We start from the raw sequence: 14,929 nt of genomic DNA on the forward strand, positions 1-14,929 counted from the left end.
ACAAGAAAAAGGAAGCTGGAGAATGGGCGGGGGCCCCAGGTGCAGGGCAAGAACCACGAGCAGGCGGGATGCAGGGGTGAGGGGCGCCCCTGACACTGGGCGAGCTGGGCCTTGGCTGGCAAGGGCCTTCTCCTGCACAGGGCCCACTGTTTTTTTTTTTTTTCTTTTTGGGTCACACCCAGCGATGCACAGGGGTTGCTCCTGGCTCTGCACTCAGGAATCACTCCTGGCAGTGCTCAGGGGACCCTATGGGATTCTGGGAATCGAACCCGGTCAGCCCAGTGCAAGGCAAATGCCCTACCCGCTGTGCTATTGCTCCAGCCCTGGCTGGCTGGATTTTTTTTTTTTTTTTGGTGTGTGTGCGTGTGTGTGTGTCTTTGCTTGTTGTTTATTTTTTGCGGGGGGTAGGGACACGGCAAGCTACTCCTGGCCCTGGCCCTGCACTCAGGGATCACTCCCGGCAGTGCTCTGGGGACCCGGACCAGGCACGGCCAGGCAAGCATCCTGCCCCTGTACTATGTGTCCGGTCCCTCCCATCCCTCCCCCCTTCTTAGTCCTCACTCTCAGCCCTGGTGTTTTTAGGGTGTCCAGGGGCTTGGTCTCATCACTGCCACCCCCCGGGTCACTCCTTCCCGCTCATCACGCCCTTGATCCAGCCCACGTAGTTGAGCACTTTGGTGTAGAAGCCGTACCCCTGGCCACAGCCAACGCCCCAGGACACGACCCCCGTGGCCACCCACCGCCGGGCGCGCGCATCCCAGACGACGAAGGCGCCCCCGCTGTCCCCCTGGCAGACGCCCTGCGGCCGCAGCGGGTCCCCTGCACAGAACATGTTGTCGGAGAACACCTCGGGCCGCCGCCGCTCCCGGAGCCAGGCTTGGCAGGCGGCGCGCGGCGCCACGGGCAGCCTGGACGCCTTGAGCCCGGTGGGCAGCCAGCCCGCGTCCACGCCGAAGCCGCTGACGGCGCCCCACACGCCCGCACCGTACAGGCGCTCGCTGTCCGGCAGGCAGACGGGCAGCAGGCCCGGGCCCAGGGCCACGCGCTCGCGCAGCTCCAGCAGCGCCACGTCCCCGTCGAAGTCGTGCGGCTCGCCGGGCCGGTAGTCGGGGTGGACGTGCACGCGGCGCACGGGCCGCGGGCCCAGCCGCAGCAGCTCGGCCAGGGCCGGGTGGCCCAGGAAGACGTCCACGCGCCGCTCCCGGCCCAGCGACACGGCGTCCTTCGGGTACACGGCGTGGGCGGCCGTGAGGACCCACCTGTCCCCCAGCAGCGCCCCGCCCCCGCGCCCGTGAATGCTGACCAGGGCCTGCCAGGGGAAGCTGCCCAGCTCCGCTTTCCAGGAACCGTGCGCCTCCTGGTTGTGGACCATGGGGGTGAGCGGGCGTCCGCAGACTGTGGGCAGAGGAAGGGGGTGGGGGGGTGGTCAGCTGTCGGCCTGGACCCGTCCGTGAAAGCCTTCTGTCTAAGGCCCAGAGCGTGGCTAAGGGATAAAGGGTAGGGCTTGCACGCAGCCGACCTGGGTTAGACCCCGGGACAGGAGAACCATTTCAGGGGATGGAGCAGGGGGGCAAGGACGGACTCTCCCTCCTGCCCTCTCCAGTTTTTGTCTACATCTGGTGGTGCTCAGGTCTCACTCCTAGAGGTTCTTGGGACCATAGGGAATCTAACTGCATCCAAAACAAGCATCCCGCCCACTGTACTATCTCCCTGCCTTTCCCCTCCATTGTTTAAGCCACTTCCTTTTTGCGAGGTGGCACCCAGAGGTGTGTGGGGGGGGGGAAACGACTGAACCCAGGAACCCATGCAAAGCATTTCCCCCATTTCGAACCTTCTGGGTGGCCCGAAAGCTACTATTGCCCATTTAGGTGGTGGCAGAATTGATCTTTAGCCTCTCTTGTCTCTGCTTTCTGTGTCATTTTCTTATTTGGGGGAGCCTCTCCTGAGGTGTTGGGGCCACACCTGATGCTGGGGAGGCAGTGCCAGGATCAAATTTGGAGCCTTTGGCACTAAGATCAATTTATTATTATTATTATTATTATTATTATTATTATTATTATTAAATGGAGCAGACGGGGTGCTTCCCTTTCATGTGACCGATCCAGGTTTTATCCCAGGCATGCCTAATGGTCCCTCAAACACTGCCAGGAGAAATTTCTGAGTGCAGATCCAGGAGTGATCTGGACATCACCTGCTGTAACCCCCAAAACATCGCAAAACAAAGCAAACATTGGGGAGGGAGCTCGTCTTGTACGTGGCCGACCAGGTTCAATCCCTGGCATTCCATATGGTCTCTCTCTCTTCCTTTTTTTTTCCCTTTTGGGTCAAACCCGGCAATGCACAGGGGTTACTCCTGGCTCTTCACTCAGGAATTACTCTTAGAGGTGCTCGAGGGACCATATGGGATGTTGGGAATTGAACCCGGATCGGCCGCATGCAAGGCAAATGCCCTACCTGCTGTGCTATCGCTCCAGCCCCTGATATGGTCTCTTGAGCCCTGCCAGAAGTGATCTCTGAGTGCAGAGCCTGGAGGAAGCCTTGAGCACCACTGGACGAGGCCCCCAATAAAAGCAACAGACAAACAGAGAGCACTGTAGTGCCGGGCCATGTCCCAAATCGCCCAACCCACCAGGACAGAAAGGAGACCTGCGTTTGTTTTGTTTTTTGGGGGCCATACCGCCAATGCTCAGGGCTTACTCCTGGCTCTGCACTCAGGAATCACTCCTGGCGGAGCTCGGGCAGCCATATGGGATGCCAGGGATTGAACCCGGGTCAGCCACGTGTAAGGCAAACACCCTACCCACCCTACCAACCTTCTTTGCTATGGCCCTAGGCCCGGTCTGTGTTTGACAGGATGTTAGAGGAGGGCCTGCAAGTGGCACCTTATGCCCCCTCCCCTCCCGCACGCCAGGTGGGCCCGAGTACCCCCAGCCTAGACACTGCTCCCCCTCAGACTGACCTCTGCCACAAGTGCTCGCAGACCACCAGGTGTGGCCCCTATAAAACTTTCTGGCACGGCACCTAGGTTGAGAGATTTGGGGGGAGCTCCAGGGCCTGTCTGTGTGTCTTAGAAGCTCTGTCAAGAGTGTGTGTGAGAAAGGTGGATGGGTTAGGGGGTGGCACACCCAGCTGTGCTCCGGGGCTTTGCCTGTCTCTGTGCTCTGTGATTCCCAGGGAGGGGGGGACCCTATTCAGCTAGGAGGATTTGAACGCCGCCCTCTGGGGAGGGACCCCAAATTCCAGCTCCTCTCTCTGGGCCCTCCTCTCTCCTTGCCCCTCCTCTACCTCTTGGTGTCAGGGGTGAGGGACACACTCTCTGTGACCCTCTTTCTCCGGGCCTCCTGACTCCCTTGGCAAGGGCTTCCCTGCTCCCAGCGGACCATGCTCCGTGCAGGGGTGTCTGGGAAGTGACAAGGTCCTCCACCCCCGGGACGCTACTCACCAGGCTCACAGCGAGGCTCTTCCTCCCTCTCCTGCGGCCACTTCCAGGGGCTCCGGGCCGGGCACGTGAGTGTCCCTGAGGAGGGTGGTGAGGGGGGCGGGGCGAGAGGCTTGGCACTGGCAGGTGAGGGGGGCAAAGAAGCCGTGTCTGGGTGCGAGTGAGGCCTGGACTCACCTGCTGCCGCTGCCCGGTAATAGGGCTCCTGGCAGTGGCTCTGGGCCCAGGAGGACTCGGCGTCGGGGCTGTGGCCTGCCACGGGGCTCGCCCTGGCCTGGCCGACAGGCTGACTATGGCTCGTGCCTGCAGGGAAGCCGAGGAGAGGAGCCGCTCAGTGAGTTGCAGGCTGGCCCCAGGGCCGTCCTGGCTGGCATTGAGTTTGCTCTGCAGGGCCTTTAAAAGGAAACCATAGAGGGCTGGAGTGATAGCACAGCGGGTAGGGCGTTTGCCTTGCACGCGGCTGACCCGGGTTCAAATCCCAGCATCCCATATGGTCCCCTGAGCACCACCAGGAGTAATTCCTGAGTGCAGAGCCAGGAGTAACCCCTGTGCATCGCCAGGTGTGACCCAAAAACCAAAAAAAAAAAATAAAAAAATAAAAGGAAACCATAGAGGGCTGGAGCGATAGCACAGCGGGTAGGGCGTTTGCCTTGCATGCGGCTGACTCGGGTTCAATTCCTCCGTCCCTCTCAGAGATCCTAGCAAGCTACCAAGAGTATCCCACCCACACGGCAGAGCCTGGCAAGCTCCCTGTGGCATATTCAATATGCCAAAAACAGTAACAACAAGTGTCACAATGGAGACGTTACTGGTGCTGCTCGAGCAAATTAATGAGCAATGGGATGACAGTGACAGTGGTGTGTGTGTGTGTGTGTGTGTGTGTGTGTGTGTGTGTGTGCGCTTGATAATGGGGCTGGAGAGGTAGCACAGGGGACAAGGCAGGAGAAATTCCCAAGCGGAGTGTCAGGAGTGACCCCTGAGCATTGCTGGGTGTGACCCCAAAACTAAAACTAAAAAACAAAACAAAACATTTGCACTCTTTTTTTTACTAATTCGTTGCCAGTGTTTAAGAAAAAAAAAAAAGTTGGGGCTGGAGCGATAGCACAGCTGGGAGGGCATTTGCCTTGTATGCGGCTGATCCGGGGTCGATTCCCAGCATCCCATATGGTCCCCTGAGCACCGCCAGGAGTAATTCCTGAGTGCAGAGCCAGGAGTAACCCCTGTGCATCGCCGGATGTGACCCAAAAAGCCAAAAAAAAAAAAAGTTAGGAAAGAGCCGTGTTAAGTCTGGTCTGGGGGAAGGTTCATGCGTGGTGAAGGGGAGTAATAATTAGCACATCCTCTTCTCTGGGCAGTTGAGTAAGAGCTAAATTAAAAGGACAGCACCAGGGATGCAGCTCAGAGACAGAGCACTTACCCTGCATATATGAGGTCCTCGGTTCAATCTCTGGGACCACCTCCCTAAATTTTTCCTTTTTTTTTTTTGCTTTTGGGTCACACCCAGCAATGCTAAGGGGTTATTTCTGGCTCTGCATTCATGAATTACTTTTAGTGGTGCTTCGGGGCCCCTATGGGATGCTGAGGATCGAACCCGGGTCAGCCATGTGCAAGGCAAAAATACCCTCTCTGCTGTACTATTGCTCCAGCCCCCTAAAAATTTTGGGCTGGAGAGATAGTCCTGCAGATAGGGCGCTTGCATTGCAACAGGCTGATGCAGGTTTGATCCCCACCATCCCATAGGGTCCCCCAACCACCACCAGGAGTGATCCCTGAATGCAGAGCCAGGAGTAAGCCCTAAGCACTGCTGGGTGTGACCCAAAAACAAAAAAGAGAATGAGAGAGTGAACAATGTGAATAAATAAGCAAATACTGAGCAGTCTTTTTTAAGAGCCTGAGTGAATGCGTCTTGTCGAGTTCAAGGAATGTCATTCAGTTGCTTAAAGAAAGAAGGTAACACTGAGCGTATGTGACGGGGATGGTCTTTAAGATATACCATGGAGTGAAAATGCCAAATATAGAACACTGTACAGTCTCTCTCTCTCTCTCTCTCTCTCTCTCTCTCTCTCTCTCTCTCTCTCTCTCTCTCTCTCTCTCTCTCTCTCTCTCTCTCACACACACACACACACACACACACAGCCACAGCCAGTTTATATTTGAAAGGCACAGAACAGCTTTGGAATAAGACCCAGGAAACAGAACAGGTTATTTCTGGACAGGGCAGCTGGGGACGGAGAGGCCAGAGCTGAAATAAAAGTTGCTTCTAACCATTATTAAAAGCATTTTTCACTTCTCACAGGTTTAAAAAAAAAAAAAAAGCTCGAGTCACCATTTGAACATCTAGATTTTCACTTCAGAATAGAAGTTTTTGAGATGATCCTTACTGAAAAAGAGCAGGCTGTTCCAAGCCGGAAGAGGAGGCTGAGCAGAAAGAAATAGAAATTCCAGAGGAAATGGAAGAAGCAAAAAGCAAAAATGTATGGCCCAGAAATGAATGAGGCATAAAATAAATAGAAATGTAAGGGGGGAGAATGTGGGTTTTTGGGGCCAGGAAAATGACTCAAAGGGCCACACGTGCTTTGCATGCAGGAGGTCCTGGTTCTACTCCCTGGCCCGTACGGTCTCCTGAGCTCACCAGGAGTGAGCCGTAAGCCCAAAGCCTGGGGTAACCTCTGAGCACTGGTAGGTGTGGCCCATATAAAAACACACAAAAAATAGCAACAGAAAGAAAAATCTAGGGGGCTGGAGTGATAGTACAGGGGTAGGGTGCTTGTCATGCACAAAGCCAGCCCAGGTTTCATCCCTGGCACCCCATGTGGTCCCCCGAGCACGGCCATTTGTGACCCCTGAGTGCAGAGCCAGGAGTTAGTTCTAAGTACTGCTGGGTGTGGTCCAGAAATCAGGCAAACAAAAATATAAAAAGGAAGGAAGGGAGGAAGGTAGGAAGGTAGGAAGGAAGGAAGGAAAGAAGGAAGAAAGGAAGTTAGGAATGAAGGAAGAAAAGAAGGAAGAAAGGAAGGAAGAAAAGAAGGAAGAAAGGAAGGAAGGAAAGAAGGAAGAAAAGAAGGGAGGAGAGATGGAAGAAAGAAAAAAAGGAGGAAGGAAGGAAGGAAGAAAAGAAGGAAGGAAAGAAGAAAGAAAAGAAGGCAAGAAGGGAAGGAAGGAAAAGGAAGGAATGAAAGAAGGAAAGACAAAAAGAAGGAAGGAAAGAAAGAAGGAAGGAAAGAAGGAAAGAAGGGAAGGAAGGAAAGAACGAAAGACAGAAAGAAGGAAAGAAGGAAGGAAAGAAGGAAAGAAGGGAATAAAGGAAAAGGAAGGAAGGAAGGAAGGAAGGAAGGAAAGAAGGGAGGAAAGATGGAAGGAAAGAAGCAAGAAAAAAGGGTGGAAAGATGGAAGAAAGAAAAGAAGGGAGAAAAGAAGGAAGGAAAGAAGGAAGAAAAGAAGGAAAGAATGGAAGGAAGGAAAGAACGAAAGACAGAAAGAAGGAAAGAAGGAAGGAAAAGGAAGGAAGGAAGGAAGGAAGGAAGGAAGGAAGGAAGGAAGGAAGGAAGGAAGGAAGGAAGGAGGGAGGGAGGGAGGGAAGGAGGGAGGGAGGGAAGGAGGGAAGGAGGGAAGTCACGCGGCCTGATGACTGGCTGTTCTCGGGGACGGGCTCTGAGATGCTCAGGCTTGGTGCAGAGAGGGGGTGAGCAGAACTGAGGGCTCACCCCAAAGCAAAGTTGGGGCAGGTGGACCTGCTGCCCGCACCCCTGTTTCCACGGCTGATTCCTCCTCCCTCGAGCTTGGCACCGAGGCGGCCCCACTGCACCCGCACAGTACTCACCCACGGCTTGGTAGAGGGCCAGGAAGCCCCTGTGGAGATGGGGGGTCCGCTGCTCAGGGGCGGCAGGCGCGCGGAAGGTCAGCCGTAGGGTGCGCCCCAAGGACACAAACGCCCTCTGCCCCGGGGGTGGCCCAGTGGGCAGCCGGGTCGTCCACAGAACCAGAGGGGCTCCGTCCCACCTGTGGCAATCTGAAAGGGGCGAGGAGAGGGGGGTCGGCAGGTGTGGGGTGAGTCTGCACCGCTGGGGTAGCATCCTGGGCACGCCCTCCTGCCACCTCAGAAGGACAGCCTCCTCTGGGACCCGGCCTGGGTGCACGGACCTCTCAGGGGACCTCCTGTGCCCCCGGCCCCCACGGGCCCAAACTGGCTCCTCCCTCCTCCCTCCCTCCCTCCCTCCCTCCCTCCCTCCCTCCCTCCTTCCTTCCTTCCTTCCTTCCTTCCTTCCTTCCTTCCTTCCTTCCTTCCTTCCTTCCTTCCTTCCTTCCTTCCTTTGCTTTGTGCCACTCCCGGGCTTACTCCTGACCCTGACGATCACCCTGCTGGCGCCTGAGGGACCACATGGCGTGCTGGGGATAGAGCCCACGTCAGCCCCTGCCAGGAAAGGCTCCACTCACTGCAGTGTTGCTCCGGCCCAGGAAACGTTTGTTCTGTTTTGTTTTTTGGATCACATCCAACAGTGCTCAGCGCTTACTCTTGGCTCTGTGCTCAGGGATCACTCCTGGCAGTGCTCGGGAGACCATGTGTGGTGTGAGCATTGGAAATAGGGCCGACTGCATGCAAGTGCCGTCTTCGCTGTAGTCTCTCTCCAGACCTCCTCAAAAAACTCCTTGGGAGCCCCAGGGTACTCCAGACATCCACTACGTTGCTGAGTGCTAAGCAGGCAGGAGTGAGCATCTGTTTTGCTCACCCCTGTGTCCCCAAAACCCATGACGGCACCTGTGACCCCACAGCTTGTCGGGGTTACCCTCTGGCCCAGCCAGTCGGACACAGGCGCAGCCACACACAGCCCCAGATGGAAGAAGAAAAGATGGGAAGGAGGGAAGGAGGGTGAGAGGGAGGGAGGGGAGGGGGGAAGGAGGGAGGGAGGGAGGGAGGGAGGGAGGAAGGAAGGAAGGAAGGAAGGAAGGAAGGAAGGAAGGAAGGAAGGAAGGAAGGAAGGAAGGAAGGAGGGAAGGGAGGCAGGGAAGGAAGAAGGAAGGAAGAGAGAAAGGAAGGGGAGGAAGGAAGTTCGGAGGAAGAAAGACAGGCAGGAGGGAGGAGGAAGAGGGAGGAAGGAAGGGAGGGAGGAAGGAAGGAAAGAAGGAAGAGAGAAAGGAAAGGAGGAAGGAAGACAGGGAGGGAGAGAGGAAGGAAAGAAAGGGAGGGAGGGAGGAAGAAAGTGGGGCTGAAAACCTTGGGGTGGAGCCTCGACCCTGATACTCGGGAGCCAATGGGAGGACAGTGTCCGTCTGTCCAGTCTCAGTGCCTCCCCTGACTCCCGCTGACTTAATCAGGCTCCCAAGGTGTGCAGACGAGGCCCAAACGTGCCCAGCGTGGGAGGCTGACTCTCGGGCTCGACCCCGTCCCCCACCAGGTCGTCTCGGGGGCCACCCCCTTGGACTGCCTCTGTGCCCCACAGACCCCTTCCAGGCGGTCCCCAGCCCAAGGAAGAGCACCGAGGAAGGAGACGCCACCCCCCTCACACCGTGCCTCTGCTCTGCGCGTTTCATCTCTGGATTTCCTGGGCTTCCACCCCTACACTGGTCCCCCGAGCACTGCCGGGACTCAGCCCTGAGCACAGAGCCCCGTGCGACCCAATGCTCTGTGCCTCCACCCGTGAACACAAGAGAAAATTATATTTTACAAAGGACGTCGTATCTAGAACGACTGCACTTCCATGTGGGACATAGAAAAACATAGTGCAGGCTGGAGCGATAGCACAGCGGGGAGGGCGTTTGCCTTGCACAAACACCCGGGTTCGATTCCCAGCATCCCATAGGGTCCCCCGAGCACTGCAGGAGTCATTCCTGAGTGTAGAGCCAGGAGTAACCCCTGTGCACCGCCGGGTGTGACCCAAAAAGGAAAAAAAAAAACACAGTGTAATGAACTATTGTGAACTACTTTATGAAAATAATGTATATATATAAAAATATATATATTTATATATATATACAAAGTGTGAGACTAATACCCACGGACAGTAGAAACACGGGCTGGGGATTGGTCCACGGTTGGAAGTCTCCCTCAGGTGCTGTGGGAGAAGTAGCTGGGACAGAGAAGGGACCGTAATGACAATGGCAGTTGGAAATGGTCACTCTCAATCAGAACTGCATGCTGTGGGCCGGAGCGATAGTACAGTGGGGAGGCCTTGCACGCCATACACCTGGGTTCGATCCCTGGTATCCCATAGGGTTCCCTGAGCAACGCCAGGAGCAATTCCTGAGTGCAGAGCCAGGAGGAACCCCTGAGCATCACCAGGTGTGACCCAAAAAGCCGGGGGGAAAAAAAAGAACTGCTTGCTGAAAATAGGTAAGGGAACAAGCATGATAATCTCTCGGTGTCTGTATTGCAAACCAAAATGCCCAAAAAGGAGAGAGAGAGGGGGTGGAGGGAGAGAAAGGGAGACAGACAGACAGACACAGAGAGAGAGAGAGACAGAGAGAGACAGAGAGACAGAGACAGAGAGAGACAGAGAGACAGAGAAAGAGACAGAGAAACAGAGACAGAGAGACAGAGAGAGAGACAGAGACAGAGACAGAGAGACAGAGGCAGAGAGACAGAAAGACAGAGAAAGAGACAGAGAGACAGAGACAGAGAGACAGAGAGAGACAGAGACAGAGAGACAGAGAGAGAGGGGGAAGGGCCTGCCACAGAGGCAGACTGGGGCTGGTGATGGCGGGAGGGAACGGGGACACTGGCATTGGGAAATGTACCCTGTGGAGGGACGGGTGTTGGAATGTTGTAACACTAAAACCCGGTCACGAACAGCTTTGTAACCGTGTACCTCACTGTGACTTAATTAAAAAAATGAAAATATGATGTCCTATCAGGCCACTTTCCCCTGTCTCCGTGGTGTCCCGATGTCTCTCTGGGTCCCTGCCTCCCGCATCCGTACTCCTCCCGCCTGTATTTTGTTGATCTCATTAGACCAGTCCAAAGAGCCTCGCAGGCTCTGCCCGCTCTTGCGGATTTGACCTAAAGATGACCATGTGGGTCAGCTGAGAGGCTGCTCAGAGGCTGAGCAGGGAACGTGGGGAGAGACCCAAGGGAGAGACGCGGTCCCACCTCCTCGAGTTGGAAGGTAATAGGTGTGGTGGAAAAATGAGAAATCGTCAAACCACCACCCTGCCCAGAACAAGCGTGGTGCATAGACCTTATTTACAGACAGGAAAGTTAGAGCTGGCAAACAGCTGCGTGACTTGGAAGAACTGGTGGCTCCTGGGGGTGGGGGCGGGGGTGGGGGGGTGGCAGGAGGGCGGGAGGGAGGGGCACGCTGGGGCTGCGGTCTGGCTCAGAAGCTACGCCAGCTTGATGCTTGACCCTGGGGTCACTTGATGCTTGACCCTGGGGTCACGTGGCACCCAGGCCTCCCCTAAGCAAACAGTGTGCACCCCCATTTCTGTGGGGGCCGCACCCAGCGAGGCTCAGAGGCTTCTCCTGGCTCTGCTCTCAGGAAGTGCTCTTGGCGGGGCTCCGGGAACCATATGGGATAGCAGGAATCGAACCCGGGCCGGCCCAGGGCAAGGCAAGTGCCCTACGTGCTGTGCTCTCTCTCCAGCCCCCCGCACTAACCCTCTGAGCGGCCTTCCCGGCCCCGGCCCTGCTTCTCATTTTAAGTCTTAGAATACTCTGGGCTCTTTTTCTTTCTTTCTTTCTTTCTTTCTTTCTTTCTTTCTTTCTTTCTTTCTTTCTTTTCTTTCTTTCTTTCTTTCTTTCTTTCTTTCTTTCTTTCCCTTCTTTCTTTCTTTCTTTCTTTCTTTCTTTCTTTCTTTCTTTCTTTCTTTCTTTCTTTCCTTTCTTCTTTCTTCTTTCTTTCTTTCCTTCTTTCTTTCCCTTCTTTCTTTCCCTTCTTTCTTTCTTTCTTTCTTTCTTTCTTTCTTTCTTTCTTTCTTTCTTTCTTTCTTTCTTTCTTTCTTTCTTTCTTTCTTTCCCTTCCTTCCTTCCTTCCTTCCTTCTTCTTTCTTTCTTTTCTTTCTTTCTTTCTTTCTTCTTTCTTTCTTTCTTTCTTTCTTTCTCTTTCTTTCTTTCTTTCTTTCTTTCTTTCTTTCTTTCTTTCTTTCTTTCTTTCTTTCTTTCTTTCTTTCTTTCTTCCCTTCCTTCTCCTTCCTTCCTTCCTTCCTTCCTTCCTTCCTTCCTTCCTTCCTTCCTTCCTTCCTTCCTTCCTTCCTTCCTTCCTTCCTTCCTCTTTCTCTCTTTTCCTTCCTTCCTTTTCCTTCCTTTCTTTCTTTCTTTCTTTCTTTCTTTTCTTTCTTTCTTTCTTTCTTTCTTTCTTTCTTTCTTTCTTTCTTTCTTTCTTCCTTTGCAGGAGGGTTCGGGGGTGGGTCACACCACACAGCAGGGCTCGGGGTCTGTCACTGGCCTTGCCTGGGGGACCTTGTAGTGTTGGCACAAAGCATGCTCTACCCTCTCCTGGTCCCTGTTTGGTTTTCTGTTGTTGTTTTGTGTTTTTTTTTGTATTTTGGGGGTTTTTGTTAGTTTCCCTTTGTTTTCAGGCCACATCCTGGCAATGCTCAGGGCTTATTCCTGGCTCTGAGCTCTGGGGCTCCCTCCTGGCAGGGCTTGAGGGACCCTTTGTGGTGCCAGGGATTGAACTCAGGTCAGTGCTCTGTCTCTGGCCCTGGTCTCTCTCACTTTGTCTCTTTTTTTGGGGGGGGAACCACACCAGGCTGCTCTCAGGGCTTACTCCTGGCTCTGTGCTCAGGGATCACTCCTGAGCTGTCCGCAGATCCTATGGGATGCTGAGGACAAATCCAGGTCGCCTGCATGCAAGGCAAACGCCCGATCCGCGGTACTATTGCTCTGACCCCCCACCTTCTCCGTCTCTCTGTCTCTCTCTGTTTCTCTGTCTCTCTCTCTCTGTCTCTGTCTCTCTGTCTCTGTGTCTCCCTCTGTGTCTCTCTCTGTTTCGCTGTCTCTCTGTCTCTCTCTGTCTCTGTCTCTGTCTCTCTGTCTCTCTCTTAGCCAAGCACTCTGCACATGTGTTATTTGGACAGAAATAAGACGGAAAAGGTAGAGCCTGAGAGACACGGCCCCCCACGCGCCACGGGGGTGGGTGTCCTGCGTGGCACCGGGGAGCAGCGTTTGCTCAAACCCGAAGGCGGAGGCAAGGAGGGTGCCACAGTGCGTCTCGCCTTTGCTTCCCTGGTGGCAGCGCCAGCCTGGACGGCGTCCTGGGGCCACACTGCTGCCTCCCAGGGGAGCTGGGCCCCGCCCCCCCACCCGTTGCTTCCCGCGCGCCTCCCGCCCTGCACCCCGCCCAGCCCCCGCCCCCAGAGCCCCCCTCGCTCACCGTGACCGAGTCCCCCCGCACAGCCCGGCGACGGCGCCACGTCGAAGTCCTGGAAGGTGAGTCTCACGGCCCAGCCCGGCGGGGCCTGCAGGTCCGTGGTGCTGTCCCAGGCCCCGGGGGTACGGCGCGGGGTACCCGGGGGACGTCAGCCGCTGGGGCAGCTGCCGGGCCACCAGCACAGAGCCCTGCGCAGCGCGGGCCTGGAGCAGCGCCCAGAGGAGCAGCCGCCACCTGCGAGGGGGACAGGTGAGGGGGGGCGCGCTCGGACGGACCCTCGGCCCCCTCCTCACCCTCAGCCCCTGAGGCGGCTCCGGTCCCTGACAGACCCCCCAGGCTGGAGGGCCCTGGGGAAGCCCGGCTCTCCCGGGGGCTGGCCGGGATGTGGTCTGCGTGCATGTGAGCTGTGTTCGGCATGTGCACGCGTGTGCTGTTATGTGTAATTGTGACGCGTGTGTGTATGTCTGTGTAGTACGTGTGGGTGGTGGGTGTATGGTGTTATGTGTGGTATGTGTGATGTGTGCATGTGTGTGGCATACAGGTCTGTGGTATGCATGTGGTGTGTGTGGTGTTTCTGTGTGGCATCGTGTGGTGGGTGCATGTGCAGTACGGAACTGTATGATATGTGGGTTTGTATTTATTGTCTGTGGTATGTTTGTGGGTGGCTGTATAAGCGTGTATGTGTGTGGTATATATGTTTGTGGTATCTGTTTCTGTAGTGTGTATATGTGTGTGGTGTGTGTGATGACATGTGGTGTATATATATATATAAGTATGTGGTATATGTATGCAATACATATGTGTGGCATATATATGTGTGGTGTATAAGTGTGTATGTTATGTTTATGTGTGACATGTATGTGTGGTATTATGTGCCTGGTATATATGTCTGTGGTGTGTGTATGTGTATGGTATGTATTTGTGGTTTGTGTATGTGTGGTGTTTATGGTGTGTGTGTGGTGTATATGTGGTATATGTGTGTGTGGTGTATATATGTGGTATGTGTATGTGTGGTGTGTACATGTGGTGTGTGCCTGGTGTGTATATGTGATGTATGTATATGTTTGTATATGTGTGGTATGTGTATTTGTGTGATGTGCATATGTGATGTGTGTATGTGTGTGTATATGGGTGGTGTGTGTGGTGTGTGGGTGCTGCTGGTATATATGGTGTGTGTATTTGTATGGTATGTGTATGTGTGGTGTGTGTATGTGTGGTGTATGTGATGTGTGTATATGCATGATATGTGTATGTATGGTGTGTATATGTGCTGTGTGTATGTGTGTGTATATGTGTGGTGTGTGTATATATGGTATGTGTATGTGTGGTATGTGTATGTGTGGTGTATGTGTGATGTGTGTATGTGGTGTATGTATGGTGTGTATATCTGGTGTGTGTATGTGTGGTGTGTGTATATGTATGGTATGTGTATGTGTGGTGTGTGTATATGTAGTGTGTGTATGTGTGGTGTGTGTATGTGTGTGTATATGTGGTGTGCGCATGTGTGTGTGCGTGTGTGCACAGGCCCTGCGCCTCCGTCCCCTCTCCCACCCGTCCTCTCCTGTGGCCCGTCCTCTCCGGCCACTCACATCTTGCCGGGCAGTGCGGAGTGGGCGTCCTGCAGCGCCGGCCCCGCGGTGGACTGACACGCGGGGCGGGGCCGGGCCTGGGCGGGAGAACTTACTGGAAATGACTCGGGCGCGCGGCTCACCGCCCCCTGCCGAGCGCCGGGCGTGAGCGCCACCTGCCGCCGGCCGCTGGAATAGCTCGCCCAGCCGTGCTTTCTGGGTTTGGGCCTCGCCCTGGTAGTGCTCCCGGGTGGCTCCATCAGTGCTCTCGGGGTCCCTGAGGTGCCGGGGCTAGACCCGGAGTCGGCTGCTTGCGAGGCCTGTGCAGTCTTTCACAGCCTCTCGCCTGCAAGGCAGAAGCTCCACCACGGAGCCACCTCTTCGCACCCGCATTGTGTTGTTCAAAACTAGTTTTACACCATGTTTGTGTGCGCGCACACACACACACACACACACACACACAGCCCAGAGTAAAAAAGGCCCAATTTCCTATGGACACGTGACGCCCACGGGGGCCAGCTCCTTGTGGGATACTCAGAAACCCACGCTCCCTCCCTTCCTGGCCCACACATTCATGTCCCCGGCTGCCTCTTGGAGAAATTGAAGCTTGGCTGTTG

At 55.0% G+C, this 14,929-nt stretch overlaps 1 protein-coding gene across 1 annotated transcript; it reads right to left on the reverse strand.

The window, feature by feature from the left end:
* Positions 1-275: 275 nt before the first annotated feature.
* C1RL (complement C1r subcomponent like) lies at positions 276-14,705 on the reverse strand. The gene is given in 10 exon segments (XM_055143596.1): positions 276-1,395; positions 3,443-3,517; positions 3,617-3,742; positions 7,260-7,388; positions 7,391-7,448; positions 10,248-10,252; positions 12,754-12,856; positions 12,858-12,978; positions 14,334-14,461; positions 14,700-14,705. Coding segments are annotated over 10 exon segments (1,524 nt in total). The 3' UTR covers positions 276-622.
* Positions 14,706-14,929: the final 224 nt, after the last annotated feature.

The sequence above is a fragment of the Sorex araneus genome, chromosome 6 (assembly GCF_027595985.1).
Source record: "Sorex araneus isolate mSorAra2 chromosome 6, mSorAra2.pri, whole genome shotgun sequence".
NCBI lineage: Eukaryota > Metazoa > Chordata > Mammalia > Eulipotyphla > Soricidae > Sorex > Sorex araneus.